Genomic DNA, 23,694 nt, shown 5'->3' with positions numbered 1-23,694 from the left:
TATTGACCTTCTCAGAAAATTTACTGCACCCCAAGCAGACTGTATATGTTCTCATTTAACCCTCTGGACAGAGCTGTGAGTGGGCAGCATTCTTCACATAGAAAACTGAAGGTCACAGGGTGATTTCAGGCAACGTGGACAGCAAATCTTTACATCTTTATGAGCAAAATCAGAGAACAAACCTCACCACAAAATCCAGAAAAGCAGACCCCGACTCTGAAAGAGCACCTTGCCCTACCTGAGAAACTAAAAGAGCTGGAACTAGGACACAGAAGTCAGCTCCTGTAAGTGTGCAAATCAGTATAAATAGAAAACTTCAAGAGAAGCAGAACTTTCCAAGCCAGGAGGTCACCTTTCCTTCACAGCAGGGAAAAGCTGAAGAGAGTGTGTATCAGAGAACAGAAATTACCTTCATACCCAATTTTATTCTCCTTTCTTTGGTGTTTGATGCTTAGGGAGTATATTTCAAATATACTCCCACTCCTTCTTCAGTGCTTTAAATAGAAAGCAGATGTTTCCGGATGGCAAAACGTTTCTTTAGGTAGACAATAACAACCTACTGTTCCCTTGCATAGTCTTTTTAGAGCTGAATAAACACCAATTGTTGCTCATTGAACACATTTTGGAACCTGACAGTAATTGTCCCCAAGAATAATTAGACACTGTGAAACATATGTATGCCTGGAATATGAAAACCACTCGGCAGAGAGACCACTCCCGCTTTGAACGATTTCTGGCTCCATGTAAAATGATTCTGCAAAGAACTGGCATGACTACTTCTTGCAGAAAAAAAAAAAAGAAAAATGATATTTTAATTTATTATAATCCCTCACTTGCAATGTTCACCAGGCTTTTCCTGATAGGAACCTGTAAAACCTCATGATTCTTATTATTCCTGCTTCTATCTGCTTCGAATTAAAACGAACCATTCAGACATTATCTTACAGCCATTTAAACATGTTTCAAAGTCTCAAAGGATGCCCTAATGAGTTTACCTGGCTTGACTCTTGAATCCTTCCCACACATCATTCATACAGCACCAAGAGAAAGGTGCAGCCCCAAGCTCGATGGGCATGGCACTGCCCACCCGGCTTCAAAGACCTTCCCTGGCTCTACGCCCCATAGGACCAGCTCCAAGTGCATCAGAATGATCCAGAGACCCCTGAGCACCTGTCCCTGTCCCCTCACCAGACAGGCTCTGCTGCTTTTCTGCTAGCACTTCCAAAGCACCTGCATTTTCACATGACCATGCACATGCCCTTCACTGGGACTAAAATATCCTTCCCCCTTGACCGGCCAGAAAGGCTCCCACTAGTCCTTTGAGTTCTACCATAGCATCTTTTTTTCTTTTTTTTTAAACTTGGGCAAGGTAGTTATCTTTCTCTCTCTTTTTTTTTTTTTTAATATTTATTTATGTATTTATTTGGCAGTGCCAGTTCTTAGTTGCAGCACATGGGATCTTCACTGCCTCACGCGGGATCTTTAGTTGCAGCATGCTTGATCTTTTAGTTGCGGCATGTGGGATCTAGTTCCCTGACCAGGGATCAAACCCAGGCCCCCTGCACTGGACCACCAGGGAAGTCCCCTTCCATAGCATCTTGAGACGTCTAATTTGTGCTCTCAGGATAGAGGCCCTGGACTGAGCGCCTGTCACGAAGGAACAGAAGCATGGGCTCATCAGGCTCTCAGCCCTCGTTCTAGATGGTCAACAGGCCCCTAGCTGGCAGGGTCAAATCCTTGAGCCTAGGAAAAAGATCTGAGGGAAAAAGGAGATAATGGACAAAAGGTTCTAGCACAATTCTTTCATGCAAAGAATCTACCAAACTCACAAGTATATTGTAGTTCTACTTTCACACAAAATCCCCATAATAAAGTTACCATTATTTGCAGATAATAGGATCACACATCTAGAACACCCAAGAAAATCAATTGAAAAAGTGAATATGAATAATGAAATCCAGTAAGGTGACTAGGTATAAAATTACTAATAAAAAATAACATCAATAGCCTTTCTATATATACAAACAACCAAATAGACAATATAATAGATTTTAAAAGATCCCCTCTAGAGTAGCAGCCAAAAAGATACAATTTCTAGGAATCTATTTAAGAAGTAAGCAAGATCTGCATGAAAAAAGTAAAGATAACTTCTCAGGCATACAAAAGAAAACTTTAATAAATAAGATACCCTGTTCTTAAAAGAGAAAAGTCAATATGAAGATGTCAATTACCCCTAAATTAATACATACATTTAACAAAATACAAATATCAACAGAATTATTTTTAGAACTAGACAGGGTTATTCATGTGGAAAACTTAACATGAGAGGACAGCCAAGAAAATTCTGAAGATAAAGAGCAATGAGGAGGTTTAGCCATAATGCAGCCAGATATTGAAATGTATTATTATAAAGTTACAGCAAATGAAATGAAGAGCTATGAGCAAAGAAACAGACAGACTAATGGAACAGAACAGAATCTAGAAACAGAAGTCCAAGGAATTAAGTATATGATGTAGGCAGTATTACCCATCAGTGGGGACACAGAAACCATTCCATAAACCCTGTTAGAACAATGGACCAGCAACTCCCTGGGGAAAACCTGCACCTGCTGGACCTTAGCCAGAAGTCCGTCTCCTTGCCTGATCTGAGCCCCTTGAAGGGGGTCACAGCAGACCCATTCTCTTGAAATGATTTCCATCTGCCCCAAAACTGCCCAGATTAACAAAGCTGATAAATGAGAGATATCACATAAGTCACATTTGTCACAAATCTTCCTACTCCACTGACTAGGGATTCTCTTTTTGGGTCACATTTACATCAGGGAACAGAATGAGGAAAGTACCCCTGATGAACACTGACAGGCTTTCTTGATGACACTACCTTTATCGTAGAGGGCTTGACAGTTTTTCAGGAGCTGTCAGCCCACGTTCTCCTGCAGGTCTCCTGTGATGTGGGTTTGACTAAGTTCTGGGACTGGTTCACAGGCTGAGGGCTGCCCCAGAGGGCCCATGAGGTCCATTGCCATGTGCTTTGGAAAAGGGTCCGTACTCTCCGAAAGGGGTGGTGGGTCCAGAGCAGTGGGTGAGGATCCCAATGGTCGGGAGGGGAAGAGGCAGAATTTCAGAAAAGCAAATCTGTGATGGAAGGCAAATATTTGCATGGGGTGGGTGAGGGGCTTCTCTGAGGATGCAGGATAGGTAAACATATGATGGGAAGATAAGACCAAGGACGGGATCAAGGAAGAAAATAAAACTCACCAGCAACACTGCAAGACCATCTCGTGTTCAAACAGCACCCTTCTACTCCTGCACAGAAATTCCTCCCCCTCCTCCAAACATCCCCCTCTACCCCCAGCCCAGAGTCCAGCAAATCTTCTGGGTTTAGCAGGTGAGGGGGAAATGACTCGGCAGACATGAGAGGTGTGCTCAGAGACTGTCAAGTGCTATTTGTGGCTACAGGGGTGGGTGGCAAGAGATGAGGCCTGGGGACTTCCCTCCTGGTCCAGTGGCTAAGACTCCATGCTCCCAATGCAGGGGGCCCAGGTTTGATCTCTGGTCGGGGAACCAGATCCCCCATGCATGACGCAACTAAGAGTCTGCATGTCGCAACTGAAAGATCCTGCATGCCGCAACAAAGATCCCATGTGCCGCAACAAAGACCCGGTGCAGTCTAAATACATAAATAAATAAATAATTTTTAAAAAAGAGATGAGGCCTGAGGGTGGGCTGAAGCCAGATAGCCAAGGATTCTGAATGACACGCTAAGGAAATTGGTCTTCATCTTGGGGGACACCGTCTCCAACTGTGCTCAGTGGAAAATATATGTCAAAGCTATTTTCTCTTTCAAATACAGTCCAAGAAATATATACATAGGAAAAATGTTAAATGCACTTGGATAGTTGTTCTCATAATTATGGGATATCATCATTAAGAGATTGTGTTCTCTACCCAAGACTGCTGGGTCACGGGTGATGCACCAACACCCGTCTTTTGAGTTGCACACAGGCGTGTCACCTGCACTTACAAACCAGCCACCGAATCGACAGGCACCTTCTATGCATGATATTTCATCTATGGAAGGTATCCTAGGATTTCAACATACATTTGTGATTATCCTCTATATGTGGGATATTGAACATTTATACTAAAAAAAGTCATTCCACCTGAATCTATGGTGATAAATGGGAGTTTTAAAACAAAAAGCAGAGTTTTATGATTCACGTACTATGAACACCAAAAGTCAAGAACCAGAAAACATCCAAGTGATGATTTCTAAAAAGTCAGGTGGCAAGCAGCCAAGTCATAACGATCAATGATTCCTGGGACAGCTAATTCAAGAGAGTGCAAAATATTGCCGAAGGAGCAGTTTGCGTTCTTCCTTTTGCTGTAACACATCTGTGCACAGAGATTTTCCTGTTACACTGCACTGCAAACAAAATATAGAAGACTTTATGCTGTGTCTGCTATGAGGGTATGACTTGGCAACATCGTTCCTAATTAAGCAGATACGATTTTCTTATAAGACTGAAAAATAATGTTCTCAATTTTAAATGTTGAGGGCTTTTGTATCCATCTACAGTAAACATAAAATGGGGGGAATGGGGAGTGACTGATAACAGGTTCTGGGTTTCCTTGAGGAGGGAAAAGTGTTATAAAATTAGACTGTGTTGATGATTGTACAAGCTCTGAATATAGTAAAAAGAAATCAATGAATTGTATATTTTATATAAGTGAATTGTATGGTGCATGAGTTTTATCTCAGTAAAGCTGTTTTTTTTTTAAAGATCAAGTGTAGAAAAGGATAAGAGGGAAAAAGACCCAAGTTTTCTGGCTTGGGCAGTTGAGAGGAAATGTGAGTCATGATGAGTGGACCTTGCCTATGGATCATCTGGAAGAGATGTTAGAAAGCAAATGGGGGACTTCTCTGGTGGTCCAGTGGTTAAGACTCCACGCTCCCAATGCAGGGGGCCCGGGTTCCATCCCTGGTCAGGGAACTAGATCCTGCACGCCGCAACTAAAGATTCCGAGTGCCACAACTAAGACCCGGTGCAGCCAAATAAATAAATAAAATTTTTTTTTAAAAAAGAAGGCAAATGGGACCCCTTTTCAGGGTGACTCTTCAAGGTTAGAAGACTAGACTGGGGAACCCACTGCAGCAGCTGAGCAGAAATCACAGGTGGATGAAACCACGCAGGGAGAGTACACAGGGAGAGAGGAGGAGAGGGACAACCCAGCTGGGGGGCACCCAGGACAGGGGCAGGAAGAGGACCCACCCTTAGAGATGAAGGACAGGGGTCAGGAAAGCAGCAGGGGAGCCAGGAAAGAGCAGTGGAGCTCAAGAGTCCTCAGGGTCATTCAGGCTGACAGAGCTTTCCAAAAATCCAGTTGGCTTCGTATCATATTGGAAGCCACCATGTAGCCCAACCTTTATCGGGAAAGGAAAATAAAGTGATGGACATATGAAATATATACCAAAACGACTTAACAGTCCTTATTTCGCGTCAGGAACATAACAGTGTTTGGTTTTAATTCTAGTTCCTTTCTTGGCTCTTTTTACCTGTCAGAGACAAAGTTGAAGAGGAGGGCGGCTCCACAAAATCATGATGCTTCTCTTTGTTGAGAGTAAGAGGTGGGGGGGGGAGGGGGGAGGGGCAGGGGGAGGGGGGAGGGCGGGGACTTCCCTGGTGGCGCAGTGGTTAAGAATCCGCCTGCCAATGCGGAGGACACAGGTTCGAGACCTGATCCGGGAAGATCCCACACGCCACAGAGCAACTAAGCCCGTGCGCCACAACTACTGAGCCTGCACTCTAGAGCCTGCACACCACAACTAATGAAGCCCACACACCTAGAGCCCATGCTCCGCAACAAGAGAAGCCACCGCAATGAAAAGCCCACGCACCGTAACGAAGAGTAGCCCCCACTCGCCGCAACTAGAGAAAGCTCGTGCACAGAAACAAAGACCCAACACAGCCAAAAAATAAATAATAAATAAACTTACAAATAAATTTATTTTTAAAAAAAAGAGTAACGGGGAGACTAGTTCAGGCTGTGGAACAGTACATGCTCCCTAGGAGGACCTGATCATCTGTGTGACCTTGGCCAAGTCACTTCCCTCAACATTAACAGAACCACCTCAAGGGACTGTTTAGATTAAATGTGATAATATATGCAAAGTGCTTTCTTTCTTTCCTTTTTTTTTTTTTTTTTTTAACTTTTTGGCCACACTGCACAGCATGTGGGATCTTAGTTCCCTGACCAGGGATTGAACGCGTGCCCCCCCCATTGGAAGCGCCGAGTCTTAACCACTGGACCACCAGGGAGGTCCTGCAAAGTGCTTTTTTGTTAGTAATAGCAGCCGGTTAAAGGAATATTATGATAATATATTAATTACAGGCGTGAGACATCACTGCAGGGAAGACAATCCCCTTTTCCACCTTAGACAGCTCAACATGCCCAAAGAGACCTAGCCCTCTCTCCCTGTTATCATCAGCAAATTAAACAAAAGAGAATCTTCGAAAAGAATAACTGTGTACTATCACAATTTAAAAAAAAATTTTCACAGCTTAAAAAATTTAGAAGCAGGGATTTATTTTTTCCTTTACTGGCAAATTAGTACTAACTATGGCAAACTGGTTTTGTGTTTCACTTTTGTCTTTTGGGTTCCTGGGTAGCAGCAAGGGGGATCCTAGTACCAGTTCTAGAAACCAACCGTGGTTAAGTATATAGCTTACCACTCTGAATTTGGGTTCAGGGGGAAAAAGCTCTTTTTGTTTTCCTAGGAACCACTCGTGTAAAATTAGAATCGCATGGTGTGAAGAGGCTGGTAACTTGCCAGGTCAATTGCAAAAGGTGTAAAATACAAAACCAAAGGTGCAGACATACCTCAAAAGAGCATTTGTGATGTATTCATTTACACTATCTATCAGTTGGTCTCTCAGGCTAATAGATACTTTATGTGTGTATTATAATACAAAATTTTCTACAAAAATAGGTGGCAAGTATAGAGTCGCCAGATTTGGTGCACGCACACACACACAGACACACACATACATATACACAAAAACAGAACTGGCGAAATTTAAATTTCATGGATAATTTTAAAATTATTTTCATTGTGCTATAATTCAGATATCATAAAACTCACCCTTTTAAAGTGTACAGTTCAGTGGTTTTCAGTTTACTTACAGCATTGTACAGCCATCACCACTATTTAATTTCAGAGCATTTTCATCACCCCCAAAACCCCATTCGTACTCATTAGCAGTCACTCCCATTCTCCCCACCTCCAGCCCCAGGCAACCCCTCATCTACTTTCTGTCTCTATGGATTTGCCTGCTCTGGACATTTCATATACATGGAATCACAGTACGTGGCTTTCTGTGTCTGGCTTTTTTCACTGAGCACAATGTTTTCAAGGTTTATCCCTCATGTAGCATATATCAGTACTTCATTCCTTTTTATGGCTGAATATTAATCCATTGTATGGATATACTACATTTTGTCTCTCCATTCATTAGTTGATGGACACTTGTACTGTTTCCACCTTTTGGCTATTATCAATAATGCTGCTACGAATATCTGTGTACTAGATTTATGTGGCCATGTGTTTTCTTGGCTCTTGGGTTTATACCTATTGGAGTGGAATAGTCACATGGTAACTCTATGTTTAACTTTTTGAGGAACTGCCAGGCTTATTTCCAAAGAGGCTGCACCATTTTGCATACCCACCAGCACTGTCTGAGAATTCCAACGTGCCTGCATCCTTTCCAGAACTTGTTGTTGTCTGTCTTTTTTATTACAGCCTTCCCAGTGGGCATAAAGTAGAGGCTAACAGACACCTAACACATCTCTAGCGGGACAATGGTGTACCTGATGAAGGTGACCTGCACCCTAGGTAGACAGACAGAATGTGTGCCCACTCTGGGCCTCCACGGTCTTACTTGGGTCGCTGCTGTCCCAGGGAGGAACCCACCTCACACTAGGCTGCCTATTTCAGGGTCTCTTATGAACAGGAGAATTTTTTTAATGCTTTCAGAAATATTGAAAACACAGAAAACAGAGGTTTTGAGAGAGGCAAGGAAGGAGTTCAGTAAATACCAAAGCAAAGAGTTTTTAAGTAAGGCAACCTTGGGAGATACAAGCAAAGCTGTAGATTGTGGGCAGGCCATATCTCAAAGACTAGGAAGATGTTCTCCTGGGCTCTGCCATTCTCCTCTTGTCTGGAGTGACCCGGACAGAGTTGAAACTCAGCATCCCTGCGGGCTGGGGAGAGGTGGTTATGGAAGCCCCCAGTGCCTCAGGAGCATGTCTACTGTTCTTGCTTTGCTTCCAAGCTACTCTGACCATCTCTCAGAGGCTTGAGCTACATGAAGAGAGCTCTGGATCCTTCCAGAACTTCTCTTGTGCAGCTGGAAGCCCCTTGGCTGCTTCCGGCCAATGGTGCCTGCTGGTAGAGACTGAGAGTCTGACTGAGAGTCTACCTACAGCCCAGAGCACCCCGCCTTCCTGTCCCCTTGTCTTGGCCACTGTCCTTGCTTCTGTGCCCAACAGCAGCTCTCTCTCAGGCTACTTTCTTTAAAAACCTACAGAAGCCACTGCTTAGAAGAGTAAACTATGACAGGCAGACGGTAGGTTACACAGTCAAGCTCTACATGCCTTAGGGAATGGTTCGTGTCCCAGTCCCCCTGCCTGAATCCTTTTCTCTGGACTCCCAGGTCCAGGTTCCCTGCATGGCAGAGTCCCTCGGCCTGGGGAGCCTCAGGTGCCATGTCTTCTGGTCATTTATTCAAAAAGTGTGCTGGGACTGTGGAAAACAGTTTGGCAGTTCCTCAAAAAGTTCAACACAGAATTACCGTATGACCCAGCTATTCCATTTCTAGGTATATACCCCAAAAGAACTGAAATCCGGGGCTCAAACAAATACTCGTACACTAATCTTCACAGCTGCGTTATTCACAATGGCCAAAAGGTAGAAACAACCCAAATGTCCACCAACAGATGAATGGATAAACAGAATGGGTTATATACATATAATGGAATATACTATTCAGACATAAAAAGGAATGAAATTCTGACATATACCACAACACAGATGAACCCTGAAAATATGCTGCTAAATGAAATAAGCCAGACACAAAAGGACAAATATTACATGATCCCACTTATATGAATCAAACAGCCAAATGCATAGAGACCGGGAGTAGAATGTTGATTACCAGGGGCTGGGGGCAGGAGAGAATGGGGCGTTACTGCTTAACAAGTACAGAGCCTCTGTTTGGGACGATGAAAAAGGTCTGGAGAGGGGCAGCAGTAACAGGCGTACGACACTGTGAACGTTCTACATGCTGCTGAATTGCGAACACACTTAGAAGTGGTTAAAATGCTAAACTTTGGGATTTCCCTGGTAGTCCAGTGGTTAAGACTCCGAGCTTCCACTACAGGGGGCGAGGGTCGGGGAGCTAAGATCCCACAAGCTGCACGGCGCGGCCAAAAATAAAATTTTTTTTTAAATGCTAAACTTTACGTTATGTATATTTTCCAACAACAGCAGCAGAGTGTGCTGGGATGGAGCAGGCCTCAGGAGGATGGGGCAGGGAAGAGCAACCCTGAAGAACAGCTCAAAGGCAGCAGAGGGAAAACTGCAAACAGTGCGCATTGAAAGGGCAGGTGGAGCAGAGGTGGGCAAGTTGGGCAAGCGGGAGGGAAGCCAGCGAAGACGGCCAACACCAAGCCCGGGAGCTCAAAGCTTCAAGGAGGGAGCTGTCCAGAGCCTCTAGCGGCTCCGAGGATGCTGAAGACTGCGGAGAGCACAGAGACACAAAAGTGTCCACAGCCCTTGACAGCAAGTTGCATCTTCTCAGTAAAAAAGAACTGTGAACTAAAACAGTGAGAGGTTTTTCAGCATCAAATTGCAAAGACTAAAAAAACAAAAACAAAAACAAAACCACTTGCCTGCTGAAAAAGTTCTGGAGATGGATGGCAGTGATGATTGTACAACAATGTGAAAGCACTTAGTGCCAGTGAAGTGCACACTTAAAAATGGTCAAGATGGTACATCAGGGACTTCCCTGGTGGTCCAGTGGTTAAGACTTCGCCTTCCAATGCGGGGGGTGCAGGTTCAATCCCTGGTCGGGGAGCTAAGATCCCACATGCCTTGTGGCCAAAAAACCAAAACATAAAAAATAAAAAGATGGTATATCATATGTTGTGTAAATTTTACCGCAATAAAAAAAAAAAGATTAAAAAAAAAAAATCCAGCCTGCTAGAGTGGAACGCATCTGTCTCTTTTACACTACTAATGGGGTATGACCGGGAGAGCTCTCTGGGAGGCAATTTATTGAATCAATAATAAATTGATTAAAACTGCATTCTCCTGGGACTTCCCTGGCGGTCCAGTGGTTAAGACTCTGCGCTTCCACTGCAGGCAGCATGGGTTCAGTCCCTGGCGGGAGAACTAAGATCCCACATGCTGCATGTGGCCAAAAAAAACTGCATTCTCCTGAAGCCAACAACTCCACTTTTTTTTTTTAACTTCTTTATTGGAATATAATTGCTTTACAATGGTGTGTTAGTTTCTGCTTTATAACAAAGTGAATCAGCTATACATACACATACATCCCCATATCCCCTCCCTCTTGCGTCTCCCTCCCACTCTCCCTATCCCACCCCTCTAGGTGGTCACAAAGCACCGAGCTGATCTCCCTGTGCTATGTGGCTGCTTCCCACTAGCTATCTATTTTACATTTGGTAGTGTGTATATGTCCGTGCCACTCTCTCACTTCGTCCCAGCTTACCCTCCCCCTCCCCGGGTCCTCAAGTCCATTCTCTACGTCTGTGTCTTTATTCCTGTCCTGCCCCTAGGTTCTTCAGAACCATTTTTTTTAGATTCCATATATATGTGTTAGCATACGGTATTTGTTCTTCTCTTTCTGACTTACTTCACTCTGTATGACAGACTCTAGGTCCATCCACCTCACTACAAACAACTCAATTTCGAACAACTCCACTTCTAGGAACCTATTCAAGGGCAATAAATGAGGACGTGCAAAGGTATGAGGGCAAAAGGGCAGTCACTGAAGAGCTGTTTATTACACACACCTCCCCCGACACACACGCAATCCTTGTAAATAACCTAAATGGTCCAAAGTGAGGGATTGTTTAAATCAAGCATAATATACCCATGCAAGACATACCACTCAGCCTTTAAAAACTGTAGTACTTACTAACATGGAAAGATGTTCTTTTTTCCTTTACCCATCATGATTTATTCTTTACTTCGTTAAATTATCATTCAATGATTTACATCCAGAAGTTACTGAATAAGGAGGCCAACAGGTGTTGCTGAGTACAGTCTGTGTCCCCTTTCCTTCTGAACAGAACCAGCTAGGACTTGAAGGGCTTCAGTGTCACTCAAAATCTCTTCTTCAAAGAAAACAAAACAAACAAAAAAGAACTCATAGGTTCCAGAGTTCCAACAAAAGCTCGCCAACACTAGGACTATAGATGTTAATAAGGACATATAGTATTAAAATGAAAAGAGAAGGTTACAAAAAAGCATCCTACTATGATCTCATTCTTATAAATATGCATACTAATATAAATATATATTAACTTAGCAAATATCTACTCCGCAGCTCCATAGGAAAGCTATGCTGACCATTGGGAATACCCCAGAACAAGACCACCACGGCCTCTGCCTCAGAATCCAGGGAGCTCTGGAGCTACCTGTGTGTGCATGAGAAAGACCAGGGAATGGTGACCACAGAGCTGGGGTTTTCTCTGGCAAGGGAGAAATGAGGGTTATTGAATGCGTGCGAGGTGAAGACAGTGAGCCTTGCTACAACCTGAAATTGTGTCTGGGCAAGAGAGAGGCCAGTGTCGCTCGCTTCCCAACCTAGAGGTCAAGTGTAGAACCATCTGGACCAAATAAGACAGGTGTGAGAGGACCCCAAACACCACGGTTGACAGAGGGAGAGGGGTAGGTGCTCTCAAGAGCTTTATACAGGGACTTCCCTGGCGGTCCAGTGGTTAAGACTCCATGCTTCCACCACGGGGGTTACGGGTTCAATCCCTGGTCAGGGAACTAAGATCTCCGATGCTGCGCAGCCAAAAAAAAAAGGAACTTTATACAGCATGGTGCCGAGAGTTAACATTACATTGTATACTTACCATTTTGCAAAGATCTTCTGTTAAGTGTTCTTATCTCACACACACAAATAATAAGCAAGAAGGGCAGGAGGAAGCTTTTGGAGGGAATGGATTTGTTTATGGCATAGATTGTGGTGACAGTTTCGCAGGTGTGTTCTTATCTCCAAACTCATTAGGTTGTGTACATCAAATATGTACAGCTTTTTGTATGTCACTTATACCTCAATAAACTGTTTTTTCTTAAAAAGTTTAGCTAGCAAGGGAACAGAATTGACAGAAGCTGGATAGGGATTTGGTACCAACAGAACTGAGACCCAAGGTGCCCTCTGAGTGCCCAGGAGCTTGGCTGGATATCTCCAAACCACGGACTGCCCTGGAAAGAGCCAGAACCCTCAATTTTAGTGGTTGTTTGGGCTTGTTTCTAACTCACAGTTAATCCACTGGTTTCCAACCTACTGACCAAGAAGTGGCCATTTATTATTCATATCTTCCCTGTGGACCCCACTTATTGAAAGATTTTGAACTTCCAGGCAGTATTTATGAAAGAATAATTTGTTTTCTCACTTCTTTATTGACTGAAGTCATGTACAACTTCCAAACAGCTTTCTAATCAGCAGGATTTCACCAAGGTGGCCTCAAGAATTGATAGGATTCCAGCCAAAAAGGAAGGTACATTAGTTACCTGCCCAAGCAGCCTAAAGCAGAACAACTGCCCTTTGTCTTAGGGAAATAATGAAATAGCTTGGACACCGGTTCCTACCCTCCCAGGCCCCTGGGTGGGAACTGCTGGACAGCCATTTCCTTTGCACCCAAGGACATTGCACACGACACCAAAGACACACACGGGAAGGCACAAGCAGAGAGGACCTGCCCCCGTGGGGAGAGCAACAAGTCCCAGCACCACGTAAGGCAGAAGTGACATGTTTAGCAGTTAACATTATGAGGCTGAAACACTGTATGTCTTAAGGGAAGGAAGCCTAGTAAATAAAAATAAATCCCTTGTCCTAGAGCCACCGTGAGTTTACTCTGACATGCAGAAATAATGCACCTCTCTCCAGCCTTTTATTTGCTGCAGTCCCACGCACACAGTAGGTCCAAAATATTTGCTGAACTAAATAATTTGGCTTTGATGTAATGTGGAAAGTATATCGGACGTGCCCAACAAAGCAAAAATTCCTTTCTATTATTACCCACAATGTCAAGGGCAAATGTGTAACCAGCTCATCTGGTCCAAGAGCTCGGGTGTGGGGGCCCCAAAGCAGGCCTCCTTCAGTTCCGGAGAGCATCCCTGGGACAGCTGGCGAGGCCAGAGCTCTACAGGACTGGACCCTACGCTCCATGGAGTAGCTCAGAGTCAGAGTCGTGGAGAACACCGGGGCAGTGGATTCCCAAGGACACCCGGGGAAGCTAGTGCTTCCCACTAGCTTCGAGTGAGTACTGGGTGAAGAAAGCCAGCACCTAAGGGTGCAGACCTGAGGGCTCAGGTACGGCAGTCAGAGGTCTTTGCCAGGGATCCTCGATCTGGTTGGGACAGTGCCCAAAAGCCATGGGACAGGACATCACAGTGCTCAGATTCCCCTCCCACTGGGGGCTCATTTCCATGTTCTACTTGAATATCAGGCCCCACCTTAGCAGGGGTGCTGGGTGATCCACAGGGGCTTACGTGCTTGTTCCCAAGTTCTTCTCCATGGAGCTTTTCCATACGCTCACTTCCACAGCTTCAAGAACCATCTCCTCGTGATGAGGCCGAGACGTCTGCCTACAGCCCAGGTGTCTCTCCTGAACGTGGCGCCCACACCTCACCTCCCTGCAGCCCTACTTCAGGTGCTCCCACCTTCGGCTCTGTCGGCACGGCAGAACCCCGAGGAGTCTCATGCCAGCACACAGCAGGAACATCTCTGGCCTCTGTCTGCTCCCCTGCAGCTCAGGCCCTTAACCTTCTTCCTAGCAGCGTCCTCCAATGGGCCACAGGTGTGCTGAGCCATGAGTCTGCACGGCACAGAACTCGGAGGGCATCCATCCATCGTGGTGTGGCTCATCAAAGCTCTGCCCACTGACTCTGTCAATTGCCTGGCAGAAAGCTGGCATCTGGAAGGTGTCTTGAGAAAGAAGTGGCTTTTTTCTCATTTGTACAAAGATGTCACGGGCTTGGGAGGAAGGAGCTTGTTGACAAGGGGATCTCCTCAACCCTCGGGTGCACAGCAGAGCCGGGGACGACTGGAGTGCCCGGGCTGGTCACTTCTGACCATGAGCAGTTTCGTCCGTTTACCCATGAGCTGTACAAATATTTTCCATGTGTCCATGACGTTAAGAAGATTGGGCAACTCTGGCCTCGCTTACAACCACAGCCTCTCTCTGTTTCTGGATCCTTTCTGTTGGCATCTAAACAAGCTCAGGTTTCTCCCGTGTGCACCACCTGTAAGGCCGCGTGCCTGCCCCACCCAACATCCCCTTCTGCCCACAGGCCACTGCTCCGGGAAGCAGCACCAGGCTGCTCACCAGGAAAGGATCCAGGAGGACCAAGGCCCAGTAATGGGGACAGTCTAGGTGGGCCACGAAACCACCTCCGTCCAGAATCCCGCCGTCACTCTTCCACCTGGGGCGCCTCAGGTGCATGATTACACATTACTAGTCTAACAATTCAGTTCTTCAACTCTCCCCACAAAGAGATTTCATGGGTCAAACTGACCTCAGACTCCAGCATTAGTTACAAAAAAAAAAAAAAAAAAAGTCAAAGAGTCAACCAGGAATTAAATGGAATGTCCAGGAAGAGTTCAGTTAATACATTACCACAATAGAGCACTATGTCACCATTTAAAAAGAGAACATTATTATGACTATATAAATACTGTTCCCTGCAGAGCCAAGAAATGTGCCAGGAATTCTATTTCCTTCTGTACAGTTCCAATGTCAAGAGCCAAATGCTCCTCAAAGGAAAAGCTCCCAGCATCCAGGTCAAAGAGAAGCTTCTCCTCTCCAGCACTCTCCCCACTGTTCAAAGCAGGTGGTATCTTAGTGTGTTTCACATTTGGATCACAACATGCTTGTGGTCATTTTTCTTTTTTGTGGCATTTTTCTATTGCCTTCTTTTTCCTATTGAGAAAAGAAACACAGCCCATCTTCCTATAACCCTTGTGGTCTTCCAGCTTCTTGTTCATTCCGAACATTTCCTGGAATCCATTCCAGTCTCTGTCCTGGAGATATTATTCTTGGAGCTGACGACTTCCAGTTCTAATTTGGACTGGGTGCTTCTGAGGCCCACTCACAGCCGTCTGTCTGGACGTTCTTTTCTTTAGGCTCCCAGAAGCTACTAATTCTCTTTCTGCCCCCAGCTGCCTCCTTCATAGGCTTCACCCTTGTTTGGCTGGTGTAGACCCTCAGAATGAGTGGGAAGTAAACTTTTAAGTCCTTGCATACCTGTAACTGCCTTTACTCTCCCCCCTGACACTTGATGAGTTTGGCTAGGTATATTTGCTTCCTAGGGCTACAAATGACCACCAACTGGGTGGCTTAAAACAACAGGATTATTCTCTCACAGTGTGGAGGCCAGAAGTCCGAAATCAGTTTCACTGGGCTAAAACCAAGGTGTCAGGAAGGTCAAGCTCCCTCCAAAGGCTTGAGGGGAGAATCCGACTCCTGGCCTTTTCTAGCTTCTAGGGTTGCATTCCTTGACCTCTCCCTCCATCTTCAAATCTCTCTCTGCTGAGGTCTTCATGTCCCCATCTCTCTTCTGTATCTGTGTATAGTAAAATCTCCTTAGGCCTCTCCCTCATAAGGACACGTGTGATTGCATCAGGGCCCACCAGGATAATCCACCATAATCTCCTCATCTCAAGATCCTCCCCTTAATCACATCTACAGACCCTTTTTTTAACCTTATAAGGTAACACAGGTTCCAGAGATTAGGGCCTGATATTTATAGGGGACATTTTTCAGTCTACTCCGCAGGATATAAAAATTTTTTCCAATGGTTAAAAAATTATTTTCCCTCGGTGTCTTGAAGGCCTGGCTTTACTACTGATTGTCTTTCATCCATGTTATCTGATTAGACGTTTATTTTGCTGGCTCTTCCTCTTCCTGATTCCTCAGCGTGACAGCACTCCTCGTTCCCTCCCTAGCTAATCTAACTGAGTAGGTACCATGGCTTCAAACACCATCCATTGACCCCAGATCCACGCCGGATGAAGGAAGGCTTTGTTCTAGAAGGCCAGCACCCACACCCCCAGCCTTGACTCTGCCAACGAAGTTCACCTGTCCTCATTTTCCCCTGAGACCTTCCATTAAAGTCCCAGCTTTCAGCACCACATCTCATTCCTGCCCTGGGATGGACCTGCAGGCTTAGTTGAGAGGCTCTCTGGGGTTCTGCAGGGCAGACTGGCCCGCTCCACTCGGGCCCACTGGGCTCTGGGCTCCTCTGCTACATTTCTGATGTGGCCATACCTCCACCTGCTTTCTATCGTCCAGAAATTTGTTGCAATCTCTCAGCTGCTGCTGATTCCCTCCCATTCACTTTGCTGTCATAGGATTATACTTTTAATAATCTCTTTATTATCATTTTAATGGGTTCTGGGGAGGAAGGGGAGACAGAGGCACATGCGCTGAATCCTTCATCTTGAACTCTACGTTAATCTCATTAACTTTTCAGCTATAACTTGCATATGCCGCAAAGATAACAGACGTTCTATTCTAAGCCCCTTGTCCGTGGGCTCCCATTGGTGGGAAGTGGGGGTGGGGACGGCAGGTTTCGGGTTCACATCCCAGCTTGTCACCTCCCACCCACCTCCGACACACACAGACCCCCCTTGTCTGAGCACTGCTGCTCCTGACACATAGCCGCCAGTGCGAGTTACGGGACTGGCAAACTGCACGCGGCTTTCCTCTTTCCAGGATTTTTTTTTTTTAAAGCAAATTACTTCTGTGGCCTTCCCTATAAGGCCGGAATACAGGCACTGGGACATGAAATGAAGAGAAAGGACAATGTTAAATGGGGAACATCTTTTGCAGGTTCCATCAGCCCAAGAGAACCTTTTCACTCAAAAGCGAAGCCTGCATGACACATCCCTGCCTTACCGAGGCTCAAGTTTAAAAATAAACACGGGCATTTGAAGGAGCACAAAAATAATTTGTGCCCGAGGCTCCACAGAACCCCGTGGCACCAGGTGTATGCTGACCCCGCAGGAGCTGAGACAGGCCACGTTCAATAGAAAGTCAGCCCCTGTGGACCTCAAACAAGCGATACACGAGTAAAGGGAGCCTTTTTGTGCTGGATTCCCTTGTACTACACAGCGTCAACTGCACCCCATTCAGACCAACCACGGGCGTCGGCTCTGTCTAGTTATTCATACAAGGGCTGTGAAGGCAGCCCCCATCCCCAGGCCCGGAGCCCAAATCCAAGACCTCACCCAGCCTTTGTCTCCTCCTCCCTATCAATCCCTGTACCAACGTACAGGACTAACAAAACAGAAGTTCCTGCTCATCCATACCTGTGCCTTCAGAGGAGCTGTGCCTTCCCCCTGGAATGCCCCCCTTGTTCACGGCCACCCCCCACTTAGCCCACCCCCACTGGTCAGAATCCTACCATCTTTCAAGACAAAGTGCAATTTGGTCACCTCTTCCAGAGGCACCTGGGTCCACCACCAGACCGGATTCTCTCTCTGGAGCCTAGCTTTCTGTGTCTCCTCTGTGGCCCTCATATTATTCTGCCTTGTCTTTGGGTAGCTATAGGTGTGCTGTAACCCCCAAATTGGACTGTAAGCCCCCTTGGGCAGGAATCAGGTCTTCATTTCCAGAGCCCCTGCAGCACCTTGATAGAGGAAGTGCTTGAAGTTGTGGCCAGAGCTTCGAGTGAACCCAAGTCACAGAGGGCCCAGAGGGACTAGCCCCTGGCTGGTGTGACCCTGTGAAATTCCACAGGGCAAACAAGCAGACCTTTGTTTGACAGCAGTGGGAACCCCTCTCTACAGCAGAACTGCTAGGTAATGTTTTCCTTCCAGGCACACATACACACAAGCACACATACACATGTGCATGCACACATACACACACAGAGGCATGCAGAGATATATTGACCCTCTCAGCTCCAGGCTGCAACAGGACAGCTGGAGGTCCAGCTTATGGCTTCCACCGGCAACTCCTCCCTTTACCCCAGGTGCTGCACAAATGACCTTTCCCACGCACTCTGCCTGGCCTGAAAGCACAGCTCTACTGGGGTGAGCTCAAGGGCCAGGACTACGTTTTATGTGCCATGTCACAGCCAGAGCCTGGCACCCAGAAAACATGTCTTAACAAAGTGGTGAGGGAATTCCCTGGCAGTCCAGGGGTTAAGATTCGGCACTCTCACTGCCGTGGCCCAGGGTCCATCCCTGGTCGGGGAACTAAGATCCTGCAAGCTGCATGGCGCAGCCAAAAAACAAAACAAAACAAAAAAAACAAAGGGGTGAGAGAGAAGGGTGCACAGAGAGAACAAAAGTGTCCGAGCAAACGGTCAGTCAAGTTCCATTTACACTTCGTTAGGTTTGGAAGGAAATGTACAGAGCATTGGTAAGCCTTCAGTAGACAGAAATAAGTGACTATTAGAAGAATGACATGTTTTCCTATCACACTGTGCTCTGGTTATGATGAATCAGATGGGGGCTATTTATCATACTGGATTTTCTACAGGTTCTTCTCCCTTTTGGAAAAGGTCTGACCCTCGACTTTTAGCAGACCCAGGCAGCTAGCAGGTGTCCAGACAGTTGGGGCCTACGTGTGCCCAGAACAGCCCATGCTCCTTCCCATATACCAAGGACACACTGCCCGTCCCCTCCAAAGGCCCAGATGGCCTGTGTGTAGACTTCTCCCCACTTTCTTTTCATCTCCTCCAAGTGCTCTGCGTCAAGCTTCCATCCTCAAATTCACGGGTTTCCATGCACATTCACATCTGCAGCGCAATTCGTGTGCCTCTCCTAAGGCATCTGGTTTTTAAATAGGAAATGCCTTTCCATGTCCTACAGCAATGCTAAGATCCACTCACCAGATCTTGGCAGTACCTTGGAAAAGGTATTTCCTAGAGGTCCTGGCATGTATTGATCATCTGTCGGTGTCTGGCATCGTGCTGGGCGCTGACATACATAGCTCACCTCATTTTCCCAACAACCTTGAGAATCAGTGTCTGTGTCTTCATTTTACAGAGGAAAACAGGGGGAAAAGATTAAGTAATGCACCCAAGGGCACACAAAGTTATCAGGCGGGAGTCACCTGGGTCACCTAAACCCAACACACCCCTCAGGCTCCCTTCCCACTTGTTCCATGAGGCCCCACACCTGTGTTCCCTGACCCTCCTCCCCAGGCCGCCTCCCCTGCCACCATGTTCAGGCAGAAGCCCTCCTGAGGACCTCAGCGGGTCTCTGGGCAAACAGGTTCATCCTTATCCATCTCTCACCAAGGCTGTCATCCCAGGCCTTAAGGAATGATGCAGAAATCCAAATCCTGCTCACCAGCAGCAACCCCACAGTCCTTCCCAAAGTCTCCACAGTCAGGAGAAAACCCAGAAAATACCTCCTGAGTTCCCCAAACCTTCAGGTTCCTGCCCAAAGGCTCACAACTCCTAAAGGTGCCCCTGGGGCCTGTCTGGACCATGTTGATGAACCACCCACCAGGCAGTAAGATGGGGCAGCAGGCAGCAGCTGGCCCACCTGGTGCGTCAACAGCTGGCCTCCTGGGTGGCCACAGAGAATCTCCATCTGGCCCACCTGGGTCTCTGTGCAGCCACCTGTCACCCAAACAGGTCTCCTCCTACTGCAGCACTAAACAACTAACTCAGGAAACGCCCTTTTCTCTCCAGCTCCTTGTCCACACTCACCCCTGGTTTGTGAGGCAGGCCTCCTCCTGACCATTACAGAGTTCGTGCTCCCTATTGACCTTTTCTGGACCACATCTACCCACCCACCACCCTCTCAAACAGCACTTCCTCTGGGAAGCTAAGATTCTGCATCCAGTTTCTTTTTTTTTTAATTTTTTTAAAGATTTTTTTTTTTTATGTGGACCATTTTTAAAGTCTTTATTGAATTTGTTACAATATTGCTTCTTTTTTTTTTATGTTCTGGTTTTTTGGCCACGCGGCACGTGGGATCTTAGCTCCCCAACCGGGGATGGAACCCGCACTCTCGCACTGGAAGGTGAAGTCTTAACCACTGGACCGCCAGGGAAGTCCCTCCACCCAATTCCAATGTGTGGGTTTTCCCCAAGCAACTCTCTGAGACACCAGCTGGGTGTCCTACAATCCAACTCAATTCTGACACCATCCACCTGAAGAGAGGGTCAGATCCCACAGGTCACAGGTTCAGTCCCACAAGAGCCCCTCCCGCCCCCACTTCGTATGTCAATCACAAGTCCAGTTACCACCTGTGCTTCTCACCAGCTGGCGACAGATTCAAGGTCTCAACAGTTTGATTCATTTGCTAGAGCAGTTCACAGAATTCAGAGAAACATTTTACTCACTAGATCACTGGTTTATTATGAAAGGATATAACTCAGGAACAGCCAGATGGAAGAGACACATAGAGCAAGGTATAGAAAAAGGACTCAGAATGTCCCTGCTCCCTCTGAGTGCCACACGCCCCAAATGCCCTCGTGTTCACCAACCTGGAAGCTCTCTGAACCCTGCCCTTTTGGGTTTTTATGGAGGTTTCGTTACAGAGGCATGATTGATGACATCATTGGCGATTGATTCAACCTCCAGTCCCTCTCCCCTCCCCAGAGGTGGGGGAGGGTGGCTGAAAGTTCCAACCCTCTAATCATGTGGTTGGATCCCCCACCCCATCCTCAGGTGCTTTCCAAGTCACCTCATTAACATAACAAGACGCCTTTAAGGCTCTCTTCACAGGAAATTCCAAGGGTTTGAGGAGCTCTGTGCCAGGAACAAGACGAAGACCAAATATATATTTATTATAAATTATCACAGAAGGCTTCCCCAGCCTCTCCCTTCCAGGCCAGACACCCCTACCATCTGCCCTCGCGACACCCTGTACCTCTCCTGCAGAGCACAGCTGGATGACCAGGCTCCTCACCACCACTTCCCTCCTCCCTCAAAGTCCCCTGTCTTCAGTCTCTTGTCATCAGACTCTGTCATCCTCTACCCCTCACTGCTGCTGTCAACCACCAGCCCCGTGTCACTCCCCCTCGTTTCTTGATGATTTCAGGATCACAGGCCCTCTCTCCTACACGACTCCTGTCCTGATTCTCAGTCATTTTGACCCACACATACATGATCCTTCCAACTGGCCTCCTAACTGCTTGAACCTCCCTCAGCCTCTCCAACTCCCTGTCAAAACCTGTGATTTATCAATAACTCCAAACCCATCTATCATCTTCATTCCATGCATCCCACTCTCTGCAACTGGCACCCACTCACCCACCCCGCCCGGTTCCTACTCCCAATCACCTTTACCTGCTCTACTGCTCATGGCATTTATCACCTCTAATATGCCATAAAATTTACTTATTTGTTATAGTGTGATTTATCGTGTGACTCGTTCGAATATAAGTGTCACAAAGGCAGGGATTCTTGTCTGGTTCACCACGTGCAGCACCTGGTATACCAGATACTCAACAAACACTTGTTGAATGAATGAATTTTACTTTTGTAATTATTCAATATCCATCTCCCCTGCTATACTGTAAGCTCTACAAGGACAGAGGCCAAATCCATCTTAGTCACCCCTGGAAGTACTCAGTAAATATTACTTAACTGAGGGAATGGAGGAGCAAAGCTCATATTGAAGAACTGCATTGTTGGGCTAACCTGCTGCTTGCAAGTGTCCACCCAGCCTGCTTGGATGCAGCTCTCTTCCCTCGGGCTGCCACCTGAATACAGGTGACCTAAATAAAGCTGTTGATTCTGAAAAACCCAAGCATGAAGCATCAGAAGCCCATAGACACGGAGATCTGAGCATAAACAGTGCTTTCTGCTGCTGCCATGCAAATATTTGATCCCATGGATGTGGGGGAAATTCATTTTACCTGTTACCAAGAATAGTTTCAGAGGCTACCTGAAAAAGTGCATTCTAAAAACAGATTACCTAGAAGACCCTCAACCATGAACTTCCTCCCAGCAAAAGACACTTAACGAGATCCTATCTAGGTTTCAGATCATAATTTCAGTCTGTGACTTCCTCTTCAAGCTGCACTCATGTCTCACTAGGTTAGTTTAGCCATTCGTGGGTAAGAGATTTGCTCTAGGAAAAAAAACATATAAATAAACCAAACAATTTTTGTAAGATGCACAAACAGAACCAAATTTCACTACTTCAGACTTAGTCTGACCTCTCACCTAGGATGGAGGGGCTTGAAAACCACCCCCTTTTGTGGAGATAAAGTGCTGACAGGGAAACCAGTCCTGAAAATCACATCACTCAAGCACCTTCCAGCTCTGGTTCCTGACAGGCAGCTCCTTCTATTACAGCCAGGAGAGGCCCAGCTACAGCAAAGCTGCCAGGACACCTGGGGGAAAAATGTTCTCGTGCATCTTTCAGACAAACAATGCAGGCAATCAGCTAAAGCTTGAACCCCTGGCAAGTGTGGGCAAGATCCTGATTCACAGCCAAAAAGCAGGTGAGAGCAATGTGGGCTTTGGTGAGCTTACCACCCTGCTCTGTGTCAAGATTAATATCAATATAACTCATCCGACATAGACCCAGACTAACAGGTTTACTTATTGGGGACTCAGATGCCTACTACATGATCTGAACATTGTCTTAATAGATGTGATTGCAACATAGAACTCAAGAAGACTTAAGAATTAAGTCATTCTGAGAACCTCTACTGAAATCTGAGAAGAAAGAAACTGGAAGAGAGAAGGATGAGAAAAGGAAGACCAAGGATTGGGTTCGGGAGATTCAGGGCAAAATGTGTAGAAAACTCAGCTGCGTTCCGGTGGTGATGACGTCCCCACGAGAACACACCTCTTGCAAAGGATCTCCTTCATCCCTCTCCAGAGGAGGAGAAGAGGAAACACAAGAAGAAGCGCCTGGTGCAGAGCCCCAATTCCTATTTCATGGATGTGAAATGCCCAGGATGCTATAAAATCACCACCGTCTTTAGCCATGCACAAACAGTTTTGTGCGTTGGCTGCTCTACTGTCCTCTGCCAGCCTACAGGAGGAAAAGCAAGGCTTACTGGAGGATGCTCCTTCAGACAGAGGCAGCACTAAAAGCACCCTGAATCAAGATGAATGGGAAACCATCCCAGTAAACACATTTTGGATTTAAAAAAAAAAAAAAGGAAAGAAAAAGAAAACTCAGCTGCATGAACAGCCATGGGTTCACATCAGACTAAATACCTGCTTATATCCCCTGCCCTTTGGAAGGTGTGCTAACAGAGCTTCCTTAAACACACCTCTTTTCTTTTAAACCTCAAGTACTTTTGAAACAAAGATTGTTTTTGTCATGGAACTGTAAAAGTCTCAGAGTCATACAACGTATATAACCACCAGCCCACTCAGAGTCCTGGCTGTGTGACGTTAAACAAGTAACTTAACCTCTCTGAACTCATTTCCTTATCCATAAAACA

The 23,694-nt window shown here is 46.2% G+C and overlaps 2 protein-coding genes across 5 annotated transcripts in view; one reads left to right on the top strand and one right to left on the bottom strand.

Annotated features, from left to right (window-relative positions):
- Nucleotides 1-23,694, bottom strand: part of HOMER2 (homer scaffold protein 2) — a 96,752-nt gene that overhangs the window by 53,683 nt on the left and 19,375 nt on the right. The gene's annotated exons all lie outside the window — the stretch shown is intronic.
- Nucleotides 22,747-23,335, top strand: LOC103011221 (40S ribosomal protein S27-like). Its single transcript, XM_057544522.1, has 2 exons — nucleotides 22,747-22,758; nucleotides 23,081-23,335. Exons 1-2 carry the CDS (start codon nucleotides 22,747-22,749, stop codon nucleotides 23,333-23,335), a joined length of 267 nt encoding a protein of 88 aa, XP_057400505.1.

The sequence above is a fragment of the Balaenoptera acutorostrata genome, chromosome 3 (assembly GCF_949987535.1).
Source record: "Balaenoptera acutorostrata chromosome 3, mBalAcu1.1, whole genome shotgun sequence".
Taxonomy (NCBI): domain Eukaryota; kingdom Metazoa; phylum Chordata; class Mammalia; order Artiodactyla; family Balaenopteridae; genus Balaenoptera; species Balaenoptera acutorostrata.
This window is presented reverse-complemented; position numbering and strand designations above follow the sequence as displayed.